This window comes from Diabrotica virgifera, chromosome 1 (genome assembly GCF_917563875.1).
Source record: "Diabrotica virgifera virgifera chromosome 1, PGI_DIABVI_V3a".
Taxonomy (NCBI): Eukaryota; Metazoa; Arthropoda; class Insecta; order Coleoptera; family Chrysomelidae; genus Diabrotica; species Diabrotica virgifera.
Genome location: NC_065443.1, coordinates 157,461,747 through 157,484,694, shown reverse-complemented (window position 1 = coordinate 157,484,694; position 22,948 = coordinate 157,461,747). Strand labels below are relative to the sequence as shown.

Below are 22,948 nucleotides of genomic sequence, written 5' to 3'. Positions count from 1 at the left end.
CGTACTATTTTCTTCGTTAAAAAATTCAGACCATTACCCGTATGTGCGCCAATGATGAATATAAAATTTCTAATTGTATGTAAAAAATGCGCAATATATGTCTCTTCAAACCCACCATATGTCATTTGCATAATAGCTCAACTAGTTTTAGAGCAATAAATAAAGTTTTAATCTGATTTTAATTTAAAAAGTTACAAAAATATCTCGAAATAATCCTGATAGTATATTACTGTTGATAAATATGATTAAAAAAACTGGATTTAGTTGATATATTAATATCGACTTTTAAATGTTTTTGGGTCTACGGCAATGGTACCTCAAGGTTAATAAAATAAAAGAAGTGATTCTTTAAATAAATGATTCAGTCGTATCCAAATCAAATCATGAAGTTCGTACATATATTTTTAATACCGCTTATAAACTATGTTCCATCATTGGCTCTAAATATACTGTATGCACACGATGTAGGAAGTCCAAGCCATGAAATATGGAATTATGAGCTAGCCGCTGCACTAGTGGCAAAGGGACACAATGTAACGATGTTTAGTCCTCTTCCCAAACAAGGACAAGGACAAAAAAATTACCATACAATTCAAATTGAAGGTACGTCCAAAATTTATATATTAATTCTTTGGAAGTTTTACACTTTATTTGATGTTATAATCAAGCGTTTTATTTTTTTATTTTAGAATGCACTCATATTAAATATTTTTAAAAAGAAATTATAAAGAAATTTTTTTCGTGGTATTTTTTATCTGATTTTGATTTTCTTGAGTAACGCTCGGTTTCATAATCAGTTAAAGTGGACTTTAAATTTTAAGTTGGTACCTTTATTAATGCAATTCATATGGGTAAATGTCAACCTTAAAGTGAACTTTAGTTCTTCTTCTTCTGTAGGTGCCGTGTCTGTATTCAGACGTTGGCCGTCATCATGTTTACAATTTCCTGAAATCTCTCTCTATCGGCTGCTACGCGAAATAATTCTTCTACTGTGCAGCCACACCATTGTCTAATATTACGAAGCCATGAAAGTTTCTTTCGACCAATTCATCTCTTTCCCTCCACTTTTCCTTGTATTATAAGGCGAAGCAGATGGTATTTAGGTCCTCTAATTATATGGCCGAAGTATTCTGTTTTTCTCCTCTTTATGATGCTTATGAGTAGACGTTCCGAATTCATCATTTGAAGAACATCTTCACTGGAAATGTGCGAAACCCACGATACCTTTAGGATTCGTCGATAGCACGAACTTTAGTTAATGTTCACTATAAGTTGATTATGAAACCGGGCGTAAGTCCTACGTCTATTACAAAATATCTTTCAATGTTTTGGTATATTTATTAACTTTTCTTATTAAGCATCTATTTTAGACTTTTTCCATCAACGTTTTATCAAAGTTTCGTTATTTTCTACATATAACTTGTGATTAATCTAGTCATGTTCTAAAGGCTTGATTAAATGTGCGGTCAAACTAGCAAACTACCTCTAAACTTAAGCAACCCTATTAAGTTCAGTTGCAAGTGCCTCAATTGTGTAGTTGAAAGATCATTACATACATTATCTTCTACAGTTTCAAAAATTGTCTTTTTACATCCGCCGCTAATAGGGTTCCTGGACTAGGCAATAGGGATGTTCACAAAAAATTTAATAGTCATTTTAAACATGTAAAACGATTAAGAAACACCCTAGGAATAATTGTCTAAAATATTAAGGAAATTAAAAAAGCCTTTCTATGAAAAAACTTCATTAGAAATCTAGCATTATTTTAAATTTTAAGAAAACGCTTCTGACGTCACTAGTCGTACTCGTATTCTCCAGCGCGCGCCATGTCCACAGTATTATTAATTTCTCTTTGGGTACCGGTTTGACATTAGCACAATTCAGGTCATTTTATTTTGTATTTTGTTCTCTTAGGCAAGCCGCACACCAAAGAAACATTAAACGAAAAACATGAAACATGAAACGAAAAACATGTTACATGAAAAGAAAACACTGCTAAACAAATCTCAAAGTCCGCCTACCAATGAAACGAGTGTGATCCATGCTCATGACACATTTTTATTTTCGGAGAGTTTAATAAATAACCGGACGTATATTTGTTTAGCAGTGGTTTATTTCCATGAAACGTAATTTACGTTTCATGTTTCTTTGACGTGATATCCTTATTGTTTTATCAGGGCTAACCCGGAGTTTTATGGCGAATTTGTTTAGTTTAAAGTGAATAGACTGTTCTAAGGACATATTTTGGGTGGTACAAATAAATAAATAAAATGAAAGGTTTTAAAATAGAAGGGTCAAAAATCGAGGCCCTGATTCGCGTAACCTACGTACTGTACATGTAACAATGGTGTTTGATTTCTTGTCATCTTGTAAAGAAATAAATCAGCCACAGAGTAGCGGAATGTTTATTTTAATAAGGTACAGGGTGAAAAAAAAAGAGAAAATTTAGTGTGATTTTTAATTTCAAATATTTCATTCAAAGGAAACTTTTTGTTTATTCTAATGGACTTTCGGCCGTCAGTAATAATGTAATCTTTAATTCTGCGTTCAAATTGTTCAAAAATATTTATTAGTTTTCTCAGGATTCAAAAAAATTAATGCATTTAAATAGCATTTGCCCCAGATTTTGCCCTACTAATTTAAATGATGTCTAGTTTATAGGGTCTGTCGGTAATAAATAGGTACCTACTTTATTACTGTGTTATGGACACCAAGTCTTTTAAACCTCCAGACAAATTGAAAGAACATAAACTATTAGTTACTTTATATTTTTGTAAAAATTTGCTTGCCAACCCATTTCGTTGCCTGGATTTTAATTTAGAAACAGATATTTAGAAGTCCAAAATACGAAGTTTTTGACTGTAGGTATTAAGAGGATGGGTACGTATTTTCGGTAGGGATGGGAAAAACCTACCGGTTTTAACCTAAAACCGGTTTTTTTACTTCGCAATAACCGGTTTTACCGGTTGTTTTTTTTTGTCCCGGTTATAACCGGTTTTTTATTTTTAAAGTAAAAACCGGTTATTAGGTTCTTACGCTGATTAGGATTAGGTTAGGTATTATTTTGGATCCCAATCATTATTATTCTCAAGTAATTATTCCAAACAAAACCATAATTCAAATTTTATTTTATAAATACAGAAGAAAACTGAAAATGCACACTCATCTCAGCCAGAAAAAATTAAGTTTTATTATAATATTTGGTTGAAAAGGTATTTGTAACATCATCTATTTTTCACACTTGACTCTTGACATTGAAAGTGGGTGAATGACTTTTTCTGGTTACCAAAAATAATATTCTGACTATGAATATCGAATTACCGATTACGAATACTAATCTCCAAGGATTTCCCTAAGTTTTCAAAACGATACACCCATACAGGAAGTATTAAATGAGTTAAAATGTACCTATTATACAAATATACAAACGTGTTAAAAGAAATACAATGATAATTTTTTTTTATGGTAGTAAAAATAAAAGATAAATTGCATTATCCAATTTATTTTTAAGTAAAATATTTATGTTGATATAATTTTTTTTAAATCCCATTTGAAAGAGTCTGGGAAATTTTTTATAAGTTGAAATGGTTGGGTTAAATTGTATATTATTGCAATATGTATAGTAAGCTTACGCTATATTATATTTAATAATAATCAATAAATATATAATAATAATAAAATAATAAATAAATATAATAATTAATAGAATAAAATGGTTTTATTAAAAATTGTGTTTTATTTATATTGATATCGATGTTCTTTCGATAGTACTAATTTTGATCATATTGATATCGAGTATCGAGTCGAGTGGAGTATCGCAAACTAAAGTGCATTGTAAATGTAACATTGTAACCTATTGGATTAAAAAAAGCGAAAACCGGTTTTTGAAAAAACCGGATTTTTGGCCGGTTATAACCGCCAGGTTAAACCGTAAGCAAAAAAAAACGGTATAACCGAAAACCGGTGTTTTATCAAAAACCGCCATCCCTAATTTTCGGCTGCAATGCTATTCAAATGGGGATTCATTTTTTTCGAATCCTGAGAAAACTAATAAGTATTTTTGAAAAACTTAAACGCAGAATGAAAGATTACGTTATTAGCGAGGGCCGAAAGTCCCTGAGAACTTCTATAATGTTTATTTTAATAAGTTATAGGGGTGAAAAACTAAGAGAAAATTTGATGTGACTTTAAATTTCAAATATCTCATTCAAAATAAACTTTTTATTTATTCTAAGGGACTTTCGGCCCTCGGTAATAATTTAGTCTTTCATTCTGCGTTTAAATTTTTCAAAAATATTTATTGTTTCTTTCAGGATTCGAAAAAAATGAACACAATGTCCGTGGTAATATTTTCCAAATCTATCTTTGTCTTACAACTTACAGTCGAATAGAATATTGTCAGCATATTGTCAATCAGACAGTGACAATCAGTGACAATTTTAAATATTTGACATGGCATCGGAAATATTTTGTGTTGTGGATTAACTAATATTGATATACAGTGTTTGATAAATAATTGATTTAAGACGTGAACTTAATAAAAAGTTATTTATTGTGTATTATTTGTGGAAGATCCAAGCAGAGAACACATCAGGATAATATATTCTGTGATCCAAATATTTTGTTTTAAAGATGTTCAAAATTGTAAGCGTTCCATACTAACAATATATTATTAAAAAATCACTTTAACACTTTTCCTCTTTTCTGGATTAAGTATTAGTTTTTGTTGTACATATAAATTATTACAATCACTGAATACATAGTGAAAAAATTATCACATTTATTAACTGAATTAATTATTTCCAATTATACAAATAACAGTTATCCAAGAACATTCAAAAGCCATCTCTTTAAGTTAATGATGACATTTTCAAGTAGAATGACATTCTAGTAATGTTTACATATCCATACCAGTGTGAATTTTACTACACGTAATTTGCCGTGTAAAGACAGAAAAAGTAGGGATAGCCGTAAAATATTTGCGAATTATGTACCGATGGCCTCAAGAATTTTTATAATTTATTTTTTTATAAGCAAGCTAACTTAAATCTAAAACATATCATAGAATTGGGTAAAAATTAGTACTTCATTTAAAAACCCATTTATTTAGGAAAAGATCCATAACTTACAATAAAGAAGTGATCTTCGCAAGAGAAAAGCTTGGTTTTTATTGATACATACTTCTTTTTTACGTTTCTTTTTACGAGTTAAATTAGCTGGAACTGTAATAAAAGTCTTGTCAGAATTGTTTATAGAGGTATTTACACACCAAGGAACAAAACACCAAGTATTTGGTTTCATTTTTACTAATTAAATACGTAAAGAACTGCACACATTCAAATACACTTCGTAAATAAGTATACAAAACTAGTCGTCGATCATAGAGGATACGACTGCTGACGTCACAGACCGTAGCCTCGCTGCAGGGTACCGTTTTTCTAGCCTCCAAGAAAATCAACATTATGAATTCATTTATCTTAAAAAATATACATTTTTAAACAGTTTTATGATTGCTACGTTTTTATATATCTTATAATCTATTGAATTTAACTATATTTAAAAATTATTGAACATCCCTATTGTTGATCAGATGTTTCTAATAATTTTTGCTGTTTTAAACAAATTTAATTAAACATTTAATAGTATTATACTCTTATTTAAAATAATTTGCACCTATAATAGGTGAAAATTATTTTAAATAAAATAAAATTTAATAAAATTCAATAAAAATAAATAAAATTATATGCAGTTAAAAAAAAATTATACATTATCAAACAGTATAGAAAATAAAATTAAATAAAATATGACTAATTGTCATTGCCGGTAGTTTGCATGTATTTAGGAAGTTCAGTTTTTTTATTTAATTACACTCCGCCAAAAAAGTATCGCATCACCTTAAAAATGGGACATTTTTAATGTCTCATATTTCCTAAACCTGTTGTTCGATTTTATTGATTTTTTTAATATGTTATAGCTTTATTCTTCAAGAATATCGATGTAATCATATTGTTGCTAAACAGATAAGTGTCATTTTATACCAGGTGTAACAATGATAGTGTGTTTTTTCCTCAAAGTTTGGAACACCCTGTGGAATATTCTAGCGTATATAAAATATTGAAATTAAAACTCAACTGTAACTTTAGGCCATCTAAACATTTTGCTTTTTGATTCATTCGCTTATGTTGGATAATAAAAAAGTTAGGTACTTTAACAACTAGCAACGTTCTTCATCAATACAGGGTGTTTCTAAATAAGTGCGACAAACTTTAAGGGGTAATTCTGCATGAAAAAATAATGACAGTTTGCTTTATACACATATGTCCGCAAATGCTTCGTTTCCGAGATACGGGATGTTGAATTTTTTCTTACAAATTGACTATTTATTTATTGCTCTAAAACCGGTTGAGATATGCAAATGAAATTTGGTAGGTTTTAAGAGGTAGTTATTGTGCATTTTTTGGCATACAATTAAGAATTTTATATTCACCATTGGCGTGCATACGGGTAATATGACCAGGTAATATGACCTGTATACACACCAATGGTGAATATAAAATTCTTAATTGTATGTCAAAAAATGCGCAATAACTACCTCTTAAAACCTACCAAATTTCATTTGCATATCTCAACCGGTTTTAAAGCAATAAATAAATCGTCAGTTTATAAGAAAAAATTCAACATCCCGTATCTCGGAAACGAAGCATTTGCGGACCCATGTTTATAAAATAAACGGTCATTATTTTTTCATGCAGAATTACCCACTTTGTCGCAAAGTTTGTCTCACTTATTTAGAAACACCCTGTATTGATGAAGAACGTTCAATTGCTAGTTGTTAAAATACCTAACTTTTTTATTACCAACATAAGCGAATGAATTAAAAAGCAAAATGTTTAGATGGCCAAGGTTACAGTTGAGTTTTAATTTCAATATTTTATATACGCTAGAATATTCCACAGGGTGTTCCAAACTTTGAGAATATCATTGTTACACCCGGTATACAATGACACTTATCTGTTTAGCAACAATATTATTACATCGATATTCTTGAAGAATAAAGCATATTAAAAAAATTACTAAAATCGAACAGTAGGTTTAGGAAATATGAGACATTAAAAATGTCCCATTTTTAAGGTGATGCGATAATTTTGACGCTTAGTGTATATTACTTTACTCATTATTTTATTGTTAACCATAAATTTTGTACCATTTTTTCCTTGGGGTTTTCTTCGGAATAGTGTTCTGTTTAGCTTCTCTCTTTGATGATTCCTTCTCATTTAGATCTTATTTCCTGTAGCTCTAGGAATCCAATCTCGTATTTTTCTATTTCTTTTACTACTTCTTCATTTTCAAATTGTTGTGGTCATTGTATTCTTTAGTTAGATTTTTTTGCAATGGTAATTTTATTTTAATCCATTATCACATCCCATATTAGTATCTAAGCGTTTCTAAGATTAGCTTTTCTTTAATCCACATTTATGTCTCTTTATCAATTTTTATTTTAAAGAAGCCCGATTTAGTTGTTTCTTTATTTTTTCTTGTTTTACATAATTATATCATACTTTCTATTTTATTTGCTTAAATTTTTGCATCTGCGTTTTGTTTTTGCTTAGGATCATGTTTCTCTCAGGTTAATGTCTTTCTTAATGTTGTCACTTGCATCTTTAAAACTATTTTTTTTTTCGAAAACGTTGGTCATTGCATTTTTATGACTGAGTATGATTTGTATTTGTATTATAATATATCTAGACACACCATGACCACATTATTGCTGTAGTTTTGTTTTTCAATCCCTGACTCTAACAGAAAGTACCTAAAGAAAATATAAGAATGAACTGTGGGGAAAACGATATAACTTCGAATTGTATAGAATATAATATGTACCAGGAAATAAATCGTAAAATGCATTAAAATCGGATGTCTGAGATGGGTATGACATGTAACTCGAATAATGAAACGCAAATGTAAGTTAGAAAAACGCTCCTTGATATACTCAAAAGAAGAGGAAGATCCAGAATTAGGTTCTTTGATAACATCGATATAGACATAATAAACATGTGAATACGTGCTGAGGAAGGCGATTGATGGGGATAACTGGAGAGAAATTCTTGAAGAGTCTAGGACTCACACAATGTTATAAAGCCGAAATGATGACGATTTTCGAGCCCTGAAACGTCTTGTTTGAAGTCATTCTATTTATTATTATCTTTTTATCGTTGTATGTTTTCCCTGTATCTTTTTATATTTTGTGAAAGGCTACTTTTCCTCTTATTATCTTGTCCACTTGTATTTATTATTCCTTAACCACGTAATGTTTTGGATTAAGTCTAGTTGTTTTAAAGTTAGATACATAAAGTTGGTATGGTGTAATATCTCTGTACGAAGAAGTGAATCAGTGCTTGGAATCAATTAAACGTCTTTGCCTCTTTTCCAAGACTACATTCGGTTTTTTGCATTCTTGATTTTCTAGATAATTTTAAACGTCAATTTTTTCATTTTGGTTTTTCAGCCCTTTTATAGTGGTAGGGGAGCCCAAGCGGGGATTTTTGTAGTTACTCGAGCGCGTCAGATTATCATATGGGAGAAACTTGGTACCCTGCAGATGTACCTCTACCATATATTAGCTCTTAACACAGGGAGATTCGTTAAAGGGGGCCCGAAAAAAAATATCTATCGTTAAAAATACTCGAAATTGTCAGATTAAGATAAGGTAAGTTAAGTACATGCAAGAGAGTGTACATTTTAAATATCTAGCGGGGCGTAAGGAAATGGGCGAGTCAAAAAGTTTCACAAAAGAAAAGCGAATATTTCGCGAACTGAACGTCAGATCGAAAAACTAAAAAATACGTCTTCAATATTTTTCAAAAATATATCGAATGGTACTAAACATGACCCCCACTGAGAGGGGTGGGGGGTAAATTTAAAATTTTATATACAAACCCCGCGATATTTCGCAAAATGAACCTCAGATCGAAAAACTACAAAGCACAGTTTCAAAATGGTTTTGAAAAATCTATCGAATGGTACTAAACACGACACCCTACGGGGGCGGGGTGGGGGGTTACTTTAAAATCTTAAATGGACCCCAAATTTCTATTGCATATTTAGATTTTTTACGTAAAAATAAGCAACTTTTAATCGAGACATTTTTTCGAATTATGGATAGATGGCGCTATAATCGGAAAAAACGATTGTTGGAAATGGAAAATTAAATTAAAAAATGACAAGCGCCCGTTAAAATGGAAAATTTTACTTAACTTTTTTTGATTTTAGGACCTAATAATCACAACCCAATTGGTCCCCATAACGCTCGAGTGACTGCAAATTTAGCATACTTTACTCCCCTACTATAGCCTTATTAAACATTCTTTTGTCTTCTGGAACTTCATAAAATATTATCAGGGTTATGTTAGTCTCTTCCGTTAACTAGTTTTTCTCGATAGCGCTTCTTCTCATCTGTATTTTTTTTAATTATGTATAGCTTATCATGCATTTTTTTATTATTATTGTTAGATACATTTCTTATTGTTTTATCGATATTTTATTCAGAGGAACTATGTCTAATTTTAACTTGTAGATACGTATGTATGTAAATAAGTTCTCGCTAATAATTATTATTGATAACATAATACACCAGTCAGTGAATTTACCACTTAAGATATGTGGTCTGATCTGTCTCAGTATCCGAATTAAATGTCAAAAGTACCGGATGATAATCTGAACACGGATGGAATCAAAATTTTCCACTTATAGTGGAGTCAATGCAGTTTTTACTCACGGAAAAAATCAAACCAGATATAACTTTTTGTAAGTTCGTTAAGAAATGTATAATATCCAACATATGAAAAAGTTCTACTCCAAAATTGGGTGAAAATATAAATTTTAGAAAAAAACCGGTACTTTATCATTGAAAAGTTCAGGAAATTTTACACAAAAAACCTTGTATAAAATTTTTTCTGAGATTAAGTCTACAGCTTCTATAATTTTTTAAATTGAAACGCTCGAGTCACCCCTCTCACAAATATTGACGCGCTGTATGGCAGCGTTCGGCAAGGGGCGCGGGTAATTAATTGAACATAACTTTTTAAATAGTAATTGATCGAATTAAATTTTACAAGTTGGACATGAAATGATAACAGTAAAGCTACCTCATAGTTGTAATACAAAGAAAAAAATTATGTGCGTAAGTACAATGTGGGCGGAAGGTGGGACTTAAATGAATTTAATTAAAAATTATTTAAAAATGTGTTACTAATACAATTCTACCTATAAAAATCTGAAACTTACAGAAATTTATTTTCAAACATCATTCCGCATAATGTTTCATTCAAAGAAAAATCTCAAAAATTTAATTTAAATAATACGATGTCTAAAAAAATATAATTTTTGATACTTTGTAACAGTTTGTGACAGTAAGTGACTTGCTGTTGCGTTTAGTAAATTTCAATTTCCGACTTATCATCGACTTATTTCGTATGCTTTAAATGATGACGCACGGATAAAGATTCAGGGACTCAACTGTAGGTGTTTTTAAAGCTTACCATGTAGTCTTTAAAATACTCTAAATTATTTTACTTTGAAAATGAAATAAACAACTTCTTTTTGAGAAAATTTAGAAACATAAAAATGTAAGACAAAACCGAAAAATATCAGTTAAAAAAATGTATCTATACATATTATACAAAGTCATCAAAAATTTTTTACCAATTTTACGAAAAGAAATATTCTTGATAAGTAGGCCAATCAAGTTAGGTTTTTACTAGACATAACGGAAAAGACGAGGTTTGACAGTTGAAATGTATAGTATGAGATATTACAAAAAGACTACCATCTTTGGATTCATCAATTTTTTAGTGGAACATTTTTTAAATAAACAATCAAAACGTCAAACTTAGTTTTTTACTCATAACTTAAAAACTTGTTTATATAGAAATTTGATGTCCACAGGTAACTTTCTCAGAAAAAAAAGATACATCGAATGAGATATGCTAAATAAAAATCGGTTAATAAACAAAAAAGTTATTGCAAAACGGATAACAAAATCACTGTTTTTGAATATAGTTAATAACAATTTTATTGTTTGTTAAAATACGTTTTAATATACCCGAAATTGAGGGCACTATGGTGTTTGAATGGTGTGCAAAAAAATAGTCCAGATCTGTTAAATAGTTTTCGTAAAATTAAAGTTGTTTTTAAAATTTTTTGAAAAACGAGCTAATTTCTGAGGCTGGTGCAGTTAATATGACTGAATGTATCTCAATAATCCGGAGCTCATTTCCTTCGTTAAGAGGTATACTAACAGCTTATGAAAAAAAAAGTAAAAAAAAATTACATATACGTACACAAAATTATTTGTTAATAAATAGCAGTTTTTAAGCTTATAAACAATTACAATAATTTTGTAGAAATGAGATCAAATTAAATGGGAATAAAAAATACGGAAAGCTGGTTAAAATACACAACTTTCAAAAAAAATTTTTAGGTCCTACGACCCTTGGGGTCTCAGATAGCCCCTTTTTTTGAAAAAATCACTGTTACGTTAATTATTAACACCAAGAGCTGAAATAAACCAATCTTTGATAAGAAAAGTCAAAGTTTTTAACAAAGTTTTTAGTAAGAAAAAATGTTAAAAATTGTTTAAATAGGAGTGTTATAAACACAGAGTATTTTGCGTTCCGACTAAAGTAAAAAATAGCGGGCATAGTAGACTGACTGAATAGTGGGCGCCGTTGGCGACCGGCATGCGGCAGCAACTATTAAAATTACGTTATCCCGACCACAAAAATCCACTTTAAGGTGAATGACAAATTTTCATTATTCCTTATGTTTTCGAGGTCTCTGAATCCGAATATGGAGTTAATTTTTTTCTAGAATTAGTGGAACATGTTCAAAAATCAAATTTTATGCAAAAATGCGAAAAATCAATTTTGATGATTTTTCAATTTTAACTCACTGTATTTTTGGTCGCTGTAAATATTTCCTTTTGAAAATTTTACTGTGTTATCTTTGAAACAATTAGATAACAATGAGATTTGTCCAAAATGACTCAACACGTTAAAAGAGAAGTTGTTAATTTTTAAACATTTTGTCGTCAGATTTCGTTAGTTTCATGTTTACTTAAAAAAGTTGAGTGACAAACTTTTTAGTTTATAATTTTAATTAACACAGAAATAAAATATAATTTATGAAGAAGTTTTTCAAAAAAATTTAATTTAAAATATGCAATAGGAAAAATGTTATGTGACTTTATAGACGAGCGGCACACCTCAAAAAAAGCTTATTTCTCGAGATACTGATACTAATTTTGGTCATACTTTATTTATTTTTGATGGTGCTCAAAACTAAAATTAGGGTTGTTTTGAAATTTTAGTGGGGGAACATTATCAAAATCGCAACTTTACCCTAAAATTAAAAAAGAATCACGTTTTTTTGAGTTTAATTTGCTACAACTCTGTTCCATTGTAATATTTTTTCTGATATTTTTATAGTACCTATATATTTCTCACCTTTCTGAAGACAATGGGAGCTGCTTCAATATTTCTGTCTTTCCATAAAGAAAGTTATAAATTGTTTGAAGTAAAAGGTGCAGATTCTTGAATTGCAAAGTTTAATCGCAAAAGTTGAGTAACAAAATTTGAAATTTAGCTGTTTAATTAATTTTAAGTTAAAATCTAGAGTACAGACAACAAAATGTTTTATAGAAAAAAAAAAGTGGTGTAACTTTTAATTTTAAGAAAAACGTGATTTCATTTTTTTTTTGCTTTTAGGGTAAAATTGAGATTTTGACAATGTTTCCCCATCTAAAATTCAAAATAAAACTCATTTTCGTTTTCAGCACCATAAAAAGTATAAAGTAAGACCAAAATTAGCCATTCACCACACCGTGGTTGATATCTCGAGAAATGAGCGTTTTTGGGGGGGGGGAGTACCACGTACCACTCGTCTATAAGGTCGCGTAACTTTTTTTCTGTTGCATATTTTGACTTTGTGACCTTTTTTTGTTATTTTTTAAATTGATTTACTTAAAATATAATTTTACTAATTAAATGTGCAACATAATAATATTCATAAAATTCAAGTTTCTACCAAAATATATAAATATAATATTAAGCTTCAAATCCGGTATACTGTCAATGTTAAAAATGGGCTGCAACGGTCTAGCGCTAGCGAATGCTAGTCCGCAAATTTATTCTCATTCGGCTGCGCCCATCATTTTTTTTTTACTTTAGTCGGAACGCAAAATACTCTTTCTTTATAACAATACTGTTTAAACAATTTTTAACATTTTTTCTTGCAAAAAGCTTTGATAAAAACTTTGACTTTTCTTATAGAAGATTGGTTAATTTCAGATCTTAGTGTTGTTAATTAACGTAACAGTGATTTTTTCAAAAATAGGGGCTATCTCAGACCCCAAGGGTCGTAGTACCTAAAAATTTTTTTTAGAACTTGTGTATTTTAACCAGATTTTAGTATTTTTTATTGCCATTTAATTTGATCTAATTTCTACGAAATTATTGTAATTGTTTATAAGCTTAAAAACTGCTATTTATTAACAAATAATTTTGTGTACGTACATGTAATTTTTTTTACTTTTTTTTCATAGGGTATTAGTATACATTATAACGAAGGAAATTAATCCCTGATTATTGAGATACATTCAGCCATATTAACTGGACCAGCCTCAGAACTTAGCTCGTTTTTCAAAAAATTTTATAAACAAATTCAATTTTGCAAAAACTATTTAACAGATCTGGACCATTTTTTGCACACCATTCAAAAACCATAATGCCCTCAAGTTTAGGTATACTTAAACATATTTTAATAAACAATAAAATTGTTATTAACAATATTTAAAACAGTGATTTTGTCGTCCGTTTTGCAATAACTTTTTTGTTTATTAACCGATTTTAATTTGGTGTATCTCATTCGATGTATCTTTTTTTTCTGAAAAAGTTACCTGTGGACGTCAAATTTCTAAATAAACAAGTTTTTAAGTTATGAGCAAAAAACTAAGTTTGATGTTTTAATTGTTTATTTAAAAAATGTTCCACTCAAAAATTGATGAATCCCAAGATGGTAGCCTTTTTGTAATATCTCATACTACACATTTCAACTGTCAAACCTCGTCTTTTCAATTATGTCGAAAAACGGCTTATTTTTTACTAACTTGATTGGTCTAAAGATGAGAATGAATATTCTTGCATGGTATAAAATCTAAGATGCGCCCGTCATAATATTACGTCATAATATTATATAAAATGTTATCAATTTTATAGGAGTATGTATGTCAAAAAACATAAATTTCGCTCAAGAGTAAAGTACCTTTATTTTTCACAATATCGAAAATTATTATGATAAAAAGTTGTTCGTAATTAAAAACTATGTTTTAATATGCAATTACATCCATCTAATTGAAATATTGTGAACTATAAAGGTACTTTATTCTTGAGCAAAATTCTTATTTTTTGACATACCTACTTCGCATAAAATTGATAAAATTTGATCCTAATGATTGCATCTTAGATTTTAAACCGTGCAAAGTTTGTTTATTACGAATAACATTTTTTCGTAAAATTAATAGTTATCATGATTGTAATAAAATGAAGTTGGATATCCGTAATTTAAGAAAAACCTCGTACATCGTAATAAATTGATAAAATTTCATATCTGATGGTTGAATCTAAGAATTAATGTAGATCACGCAGAGAATTTTATGAAGAATAACTTTTTTTTCGTAAAATTGATAATAAAAAAGTTTCCTATATGGTGCCCAGTTACGCACATACTTATAAGAGTTCAAAAAATGTTTTTTTATTTTCCAATTGCAATGTCAGATTTAGATTCAGCGTAATTAAAAACAAAATAGAATCATTTTTGATCAATATAAAATTATGAATTCATCGATATTTTTTAAATTATTTATACAAAATAATTGTTATTGTTTAAACAATTAAGCTTGTTTGATTTTTTCCGAAACAATGCAAGTTTTCGATCTAGGTATATTGATTCCCTTATTAGGGACATGGAGAAATTGCTTTATGGTCCAAGTAATGAAGCTTAAAATAGGACAAAACCTCGCAATTTTTACAGAATGGATGGATTTGCTTCAAAATTTTAGAATAAGTAGTGGATGGTACAAGGATCAAAATTTATATGATGCCGAAAGGCGCTTTTACCATGGGGGTGGTTGCCACCCCATCTCGGGGGGTGTAAATTCATAGTTTTCGTTTTATTCGCTATCGAAAGTGTTGGTTTTTTATCGAAAAAATCAATGTTTTTAATAAGTTTTCTGCTAATTACTCCAAAAGTTTTCGTTTTATCAAAACAACTTTACTTAACAAAAATGTATCCACCTTTTGAAAAAATAAACAAAACCGTTTTTTTTTATTTTCTTTAAGACCAATAGTAAAAGAGCTATACTTTATTATATGTTAGCTCTTCTTCGTCAAATGCTAAATATTGTAGATTCAAAGTCAAAAGACGGGACAAAACTATGCATTTTTCGAGGATAACTTGTTGAAACTAATTTAAAGTGTATAAAAATATCTATCTCGAGGAATAAAAAAAGTCTCTAGCTCAAAAATTAAGTGCCTTATAAAGAATGTCAGTCCCTCTTTTTTTCAGCGAAAAAGTGATCGGAAGCAACTCCCTAATCATCACCCTAATTAAAATTAGTCATTGACCTTATTAGGTCTTCTTTATTTATGTATTATTAATAGGTGCTACAAGTTTAACCGGTATGTAATGATCAGTTTTAAAAAAAATGGGAGTTAAAAGCGAATAACGAATTTTTGTAGTTTGGAAAAGAATGGCATTATCTTCAGAATAGAAAGATTAGCATCAGAGATACGAAGAAATGTTCAAATATGAAATTGTAGCTTATTTCATTTGCAAGAACCTGGTTTGTAAAAATTTTTTTACGGCAAAAATTGAGTGAGCTATTGACAATAATTAAAACTTGTAATAACATGCAAAAACCACCTTTACCAACATTTTCAAGTCACTTCTTTTTGCGACTTAGGATTTTAAAAAGATTTAATATTAATAGACTTCTAGGTCTTGTAAAAACTTACAAAATTCTTTTTTACCAAACTTTCAAAGATCAAAAATAAAAAAGTTACGGTTAAAAAATCAATATTATTTTTGAAAAAAAAAAAGAGAAATCCAATTGGAAGCATAATAATGTAAGTTAGCGGTATTTTAAGCCATTGGCATTATTCATTCTTCTTTATTTATGTATTATTAGGGGAAAGGCGGGCAAAATGGGGTACTTAAGGTTGAAAGATCAGTACAAAAAAAATTTGTATATTTACAATAACATCATATGATTTTATTAATAAAAGCATATTTGGACATCCAAAAAAAAACATAAATTATTCCTAACAAAAAACAAATACAACATGAAAACAATAAAAAATTAAGAAAAGTCCTTTTACCCTGTTTTGCCCGTCAGGTAGGGTAAAATGGGGTAGGATCAAAATAAGGCATAATAACCCAATAAACACGTAAACTACCTATTTGCAGAGTTCACAAACAAAAACCTCTTCGTCATCTTCTTCAATCCCAGCGCATGACATATGCGCCCAACGAATGCACCTGGAACATGAAGCCCATTTTTCAGAGGATGTAGAATAAAGATCTCCACAATAAAGGCACTCTGCGTCACAAGCACATGATTCACTATCACTTGAAGAATCACACTTTTTGGAAACTTTTACTTTTTTCGTGATAGTTTTCCCTTTAATACCCTCGGTTTGTTTGATGGTTCCTATTTTTCTTTTTACTACCCCAAGCATTGGCATTCTTTTCGGCTTATTTTTTCTAAAGCGTTTTCCAGCTCTTTCTTGTAAGGAGTAGAAGTCAAAATAGCAGTTTTTCCCTTTCTGTGTGAACTCCGTTTAGTTGCAGCACTGGCTTGCGGAATAGGCATAAAAACGGTTGGTGATACTATCGGAATAGCTGAATCATTGGAACTAGAGGTACCTGGCTTCGCATTGCTGACTGGTGTTGTATTCTTTTCAGGGGTTCTTTCGCCGAATGAAACAGTAGCTCTTGATGTGTCTGGTTGTGGGCTAACGGTGGGAATCGTTTTCTTTCTTGGTGTTATTTCTTCGAATTGAGTAATAGCTTTTGAAGTTGATGGCACTGCATCAGAAAACGTCGGATTATTATTTGTTTGCTGGTTTGGATTACTGCTAGTTCGATAGACCTCACAATTTTGTTCAAAAGTTTTCTCTCTTTTTTCAATCTCAGTTGTTGCAGATGGCAAAAAATCTGCGTCAGACAAAACACCTAAGTCTACAGGCCACACCCCAGTTTTTTTAAACCCATTTATAGCAGTTGTCATTGTAGCCGCCCTTATAAAAGCAGCACTAAATAATGATGAGAGTTGGTGAAATGTCACTACTCTACCTGGATTGGTTCTCAGCCATTTTCTCACTTCGTCATCGTAATAAGTGCTTAGCGGCTTCATGAATGAGACGTCAAGAGCTTGCAGCCGACGAGTTGTGTGAGGAGGGTAGCATAAGAGAATTACACCGTTATCTCTTGCATAATTTATTAATTCCAAATTATTTGTATGGGAAGAGTGGCCGTCCAATAAAAGAAGCACCGGTGCTTCTTTTGACACTTTAGAAAATTTTACGAATTTCTTAAACCATTAAAAAAGAGTTCCATGTCTATCCACCCTTTTTGATTCAACTCCACCCAACCACCAGGCACCAGTCCATCCATGAACCCTTGCTGCATTCTTTTGCGAGGAAAAATCAACATAGGAGGCATGTAAGCACCTGCTGCTGAAAAACATATCTCCGCAGTTACTAACTCTCCGCGTTCTCCGGATGTTAAGTTCCCCACCTGCCGTTTACCCTTCGTAGCTATAACTTTGGAACTTCCCTTTGGATTCACTGTAATTCCGGTTTCGTCGACGTTATATATTTTTTCGGCTGAAAAATTATACTTTTCAACTACTTCTACCAGTAGTGTAAAAAACTGTGAAACAGTGGAAAGGTTTTCCAGCCATTCGAGTTCTTTTGCTGAATGGATGATCAACACCATTTAATTCAGCTAACTGAAAGGCGAGACCTCTGCATTCTTCCATCGTAAACCAAAATAATCGTTCTTCCATATTTTTTAGGTAACCAGCGATTTCCTGCGTCTGTGTAAAACTGGCTTGTAATTTCCCATAGTTTTTGAAATAGGCACATCTGGATCATTTTTTCGTTTTTTCACATAACGTTCGAGTGTGGTTTGCGGGACATTAAACCGAACCGATGCACGGTAATGTCCCATTTCGCCGTTGATTACAGCTCTGACCGCCCCTTCCATAGACTGTGTAGACCAGCTCTGCCTCTGGGTGACACGTTTGTATTTAAACACCATCTGAAACAAAGTACCTAATTTAAGGAAGGGCAAAATGGGGTACCCCATTTTACCCTACCCTACTCTACCCCGTTTAGCCCGCTTTGCACTACTTTTAGGTTAAGTGTTAAAAAGTTCTTAAAACATTGTTTATTTGAACAACCGCTACGACATATTACGCTCAAAATAATACATGTTTAGCTGAAATGAACAAAAATAATGTGCAAATAAGCTAACAGTACTTACCGTAGTTTAAATCGCTCTTAACAATTACAACTACTACTCATCCGTTAGTCACACAATACACTTCAGTCGCCTACAACGGTATTGTTTGCACTACCACGCACCGGTTTAAAACTCGATCAAATTACAGAGGCTCGTCTCCTGCAAGTACCTGTGACGGTACAAAGTAGATAGAGTTGGGGGTTTCGTTCTCAATCGCGGTACCCCGTCTTGCCCGTCCAGCCCGTTGTGCCCGCCCTTCCCCTAATAGATTTTAGAAGTTTGACTGGCTTAGACTGATTAATTTTTTAAAAAACTGGAGTTGAAAGCAAATAACGAATTTTTGTAGTTTATGCTACAGAGATACGAAAAAATGTTTAAATATGAAATTGTACGTTATTTAATTCCCAAGAACTTGGTTTAAAAAAATTTTTTCTATGGCAAAAATTTAGTGAATCGTAATAATGAGTATAGGTATCGAAAAACATTGATTTTTTCGATATAAAACACTTTCGTTAGCGAATAGGTAAATTGAAAAATAATAATTTTATTAAAAAAATGTATGGAGCATTTTTTGCTAAGAATGAATGTTTTTATTAACTTTTGCGGTCAAAATATAAAAAAAATTCCACCCTCAAGATGGGGTGGCAACCACCCCCATGATAAAAGCGCCTTTCGGCATTATGTAGATTTTGATCCTTGGACTATCCACTACTTATTCTCAAATTTTCAAGCAAATCGATCCATTCTGTAAAAATTGCGAGGTGAAAAGCTTCGGTTCCTGGACTATTAGTAAGATTTTATTTTTTAGTAGGTTTAGTAATATCCAATATGAATTTATTTACCGCTCACTCATATATTCATTTCTGTATATATTTAAAAATGTTTCTTTTATTTAAGGTCTATTGGATGGACTCCAGGAAAGTTTCGATTTAGATGGTATCATTGAAAGTAACGATTTTGAAAATCTGTTATTGTATCATCATTGGGGAACTTCAGCATGCGAACACACAGTACAAACTAAAGGATTGTCAAAACTATTGTCATATCCGAGAGATTCTTTTGATTTAATCTTAGTTGAGTACACTCTTAGCCCTTGTTTATTGTATTTAATACAAGCTTTCAATTATCCGCCGACAGTAGTTATAACACCATTCCTTCTGCCATCATTTTTAGCTGAAACATTTGGAAGTGATGTTCAGCCTGCTTATATAGCTAATTATGTATTAAACTACAATGGAAAATTTACATTTTTCGACCGATTGCGGAATTTAGCTTTGTTGAAGATGGACACTCTACTGCGACACTTCTATGTGAATCCTAAAGTAAAAGGTTTGTATTCCCAGTTGTAGTTGTATAATTCTATTCATAATAAGATATATTATAAGTTTATTCGTATATTTTTAAAGTGTTTTCATATATGTTAAAGTAGACAATAAAAGTCCTTTCAAACTTTTAGTTAGAATGACTCAGTAGGAAAGATGTTTCATCAGGAAATCATCTATCTAACAAACTTCAACTTATCCAAACCAACAATCTCACCTATTATCATTAAGTTTCTGAGAGTATGCTTGTGAGTGACAACAACTACAAGCTATACTGGGATAGCACTATGCTCACAGACCAAGCAGTGGAACTTAATATGTAGACCAGATCTCATACTAGTTAATAAATTAACAAGAGAAACAGCACTAATTGATATGGCGATAACTTACTTACTTACTTAATCCAGAACTCGTCTACCTTTGGGTGTGAGTTGTTACGGAGTTAGGTTCTCCGTCGTTTTCTTCCACATTTCCTCCCATTTCCTTCTATCCATGGCCAATGCTTTTGTTTCCTCCTATTTTATTCCTCTTTTGTCGGCCGCTTCCCTCACTTCTTCTGTCCACGTCTTTCTTGGTCGTCCTCTCTTCTTTCTTCCCATATCTCTTGCTTCATATATCTGTCTTACTATTTTTTCTTCTCCTCTTCTCAGTAAATGTCCGAGCCATCTAAGTTGTCCTTGTTCGATTGTTGTTGTAACTGGGTGTATTTTCAGATTTTGTCTAAAGGTTTGATTTCTAATTTTATCTTTCCTTGTTTTTCCCTCTATTGTTCTCAAAAATCTCATTTCTGTGCTTATTAGTCTATTTTTTTGCCTTTTTGTTAATGCCCAAGATTCACAGGCATAGGTTAGAGTGGGTTTTACAATCTTTTTTACTATTTCGATTTTTATATTCTTATACAGGGTGTAACGAAAATACAGGTCATAAATTTAATCACATATTCTGGGACCAAAAATAGTTTGATTGAACCTAACTTACCTTAGTACAAATGTGCATATAAAAAAAGTTACAACCCTTTGAAGTTACAAAATGAAAATCGATTTTTTCCAATATATCGAAAACTATTAAAGATTTTTTATTGAAAAGGGACATACGGCATTTTTATGACAGTAGCATCTTAAGAAAAAATTATAGTAAAATTTGGACACTAGTACCATTACTTAAACACAATATTTTTAAAACTTTTTTGGCTCTTAGTACTTTTTCGAAAATTCAGTTTTTATCGAGATATTTTAAATGTTTTTCAAATCCACCACATATTTGTATATGATTAAGTACGATTATGGAGACTTGGTAAAAATATGAAAATTTATGTATGATTTACATTTTTAGGTATATTTTGAACCGTATTAAAAAAGAAGCCATATCTCGATAAAAGTTGCCTTCGTGAAAAAATACAAAGAGGCAAAAAAGTTTTAAAAACATTTTGTTTAACTAATGGTAACGCAGTAATAGTTTAATTGGAACGTACATAAACATTTGGGGGGTTTAAAGGAACAAAACCCCCATAAAATTTTTATGAAAACATATTAAAAAAGAAGCCGCAACTCGATAAAAACTGCCTTATCGAAAAAATAATAAGAGCCAAAAAAGTTTTAAAAATATTGAATTTAACTAATGGTACCACAATAATAATTTAATTTGAACGTACAGAAAAGTTTGGGGGGGTTTAAGGGAACAGAACCCCCATAAAATTTGTATGGGGAGCACAAATTTCCCTATAATTTTTATTTAAGATTCTCCTGCCGTAAGAATGCCACATATCTATTTTCAATAAAAAATCTCCAATAGTTTTCGATATATTCGAAAAAATCGATTTTCATTTTGTAATTTCAAAGGGCTATAACTTTTTTTATGTGAATATTTGTACTAAGGTAAGTTAGGTTCATTCGAACTATTTTTGGTCTCAAAATTTGTGATTTAATTTATGACCTGTATTTTTGTTACACCCTGTATAATGGGATTTATCTCATTATTTAGATATTTTAGAAATTCTTAAATTAACTAAAGTATTCGTTAGATATTTATTTATAAAACAATAAACATCACTTACATCACGCATATTTGTTATAATAATTGCAAAGTAGAACACCTTAGCTAAAGTCCATGTTTTGCTTAGCTAAACAAGGTCGATTATTCATTTTGACACACTAACGAGAATATATACAAACATATTTACAAAACGAAGTATTTGATAAATATGGGAACACGGTCAGATTTGAACATTAGTGGGTCAGTCGAATTAGTTAGTTAGGTTTGGGAGGTTGCTGCCGTTAGAGCAGAATAATGTAATCACCTATCAACTGAATACATTTATATGGTAGTACTTCAATCAAATAAAGTAGTTCTGAGTATTTAGTGTATTCCTGATAGTCAACCCCATTCCAGTATAGTAAATATCCAGTTACCACCATACTTAGGTATTTCTTTCTTTTTTAAAAAGTTACTCTTAATACTATTGTACAGCTTACCAGCCTTTCCAATTCTTTCATTTATCTCATCTAATTTTCCATTCCGGCTTATGATTACCCCCAAATACTTACATCTGTCTACCTGTTCAAGTTGCTTGCCATCTACTTCTATTTTGTGTTGTCCGTGTTTTGTTCCAATTATCATTGTTTTTGATTTTTCTTTGGTTATTTTCATGTTTCTGATTTTTAGCTCTTCATACAATATGTTTATATTTTCTCGTAATTGTTTTCTGACTCCCCAATGATCACCAGGTCGTCTGCGTAGCATAGTTCTGTCATTTGTATCATTCTCAACTTCCAATATCATACATTATATTTTCTCCATTTGTGTTTGCAGTTTTTTATTACGTCATATAGTACTAGGTTAAAGAGTAGTGGACTCAGGACACAACCCTGTTTTAATCCAATGTTGCTGTCGAATACTTTTGATTTTTCGTTTCTTGTCCTTACATAGCTTTTCGTTTTTTCATATAAACTTTGGATGCATCCTATTAGACCTTGTTCAATTTTTCTCTTCTCTAGTATTTTCCATGGTAATGGTTTCCTGGTATGGCGACAACTAACAACAGCAAT

General features: G+C 30.8%; 1 protein-coding gene across 1 annotated transcript in view; it reads left to right on the top strand.

Annotated features, from left to right (window-relative positions):
- Positions 1 to 298: 298 nt before the first annotated feature.
- LOC126878794 (UDP-glycosyltransferase UGT5-like) overlaps positions 299 to 22,948 on the top strand; it is a 94,054-nt gene continuing 71,404 nt past the window's right edge. Inside the window, exons 1-2 of the mRNA XM_050641690.1 lie at positions 299 to 603; positions 19,480 to 19,911. Of these exons, the coding sequence (XP_050497647.1) occupies positions 357 to 603; positions 19,480 to 19,911 (679 nt within the window). The 5' untranslated portion in view covers positions 299 to 356. The remainder of the gene's footprint in view (positions 604 to 19,479; positions 19,912 to 22,948) is intronic.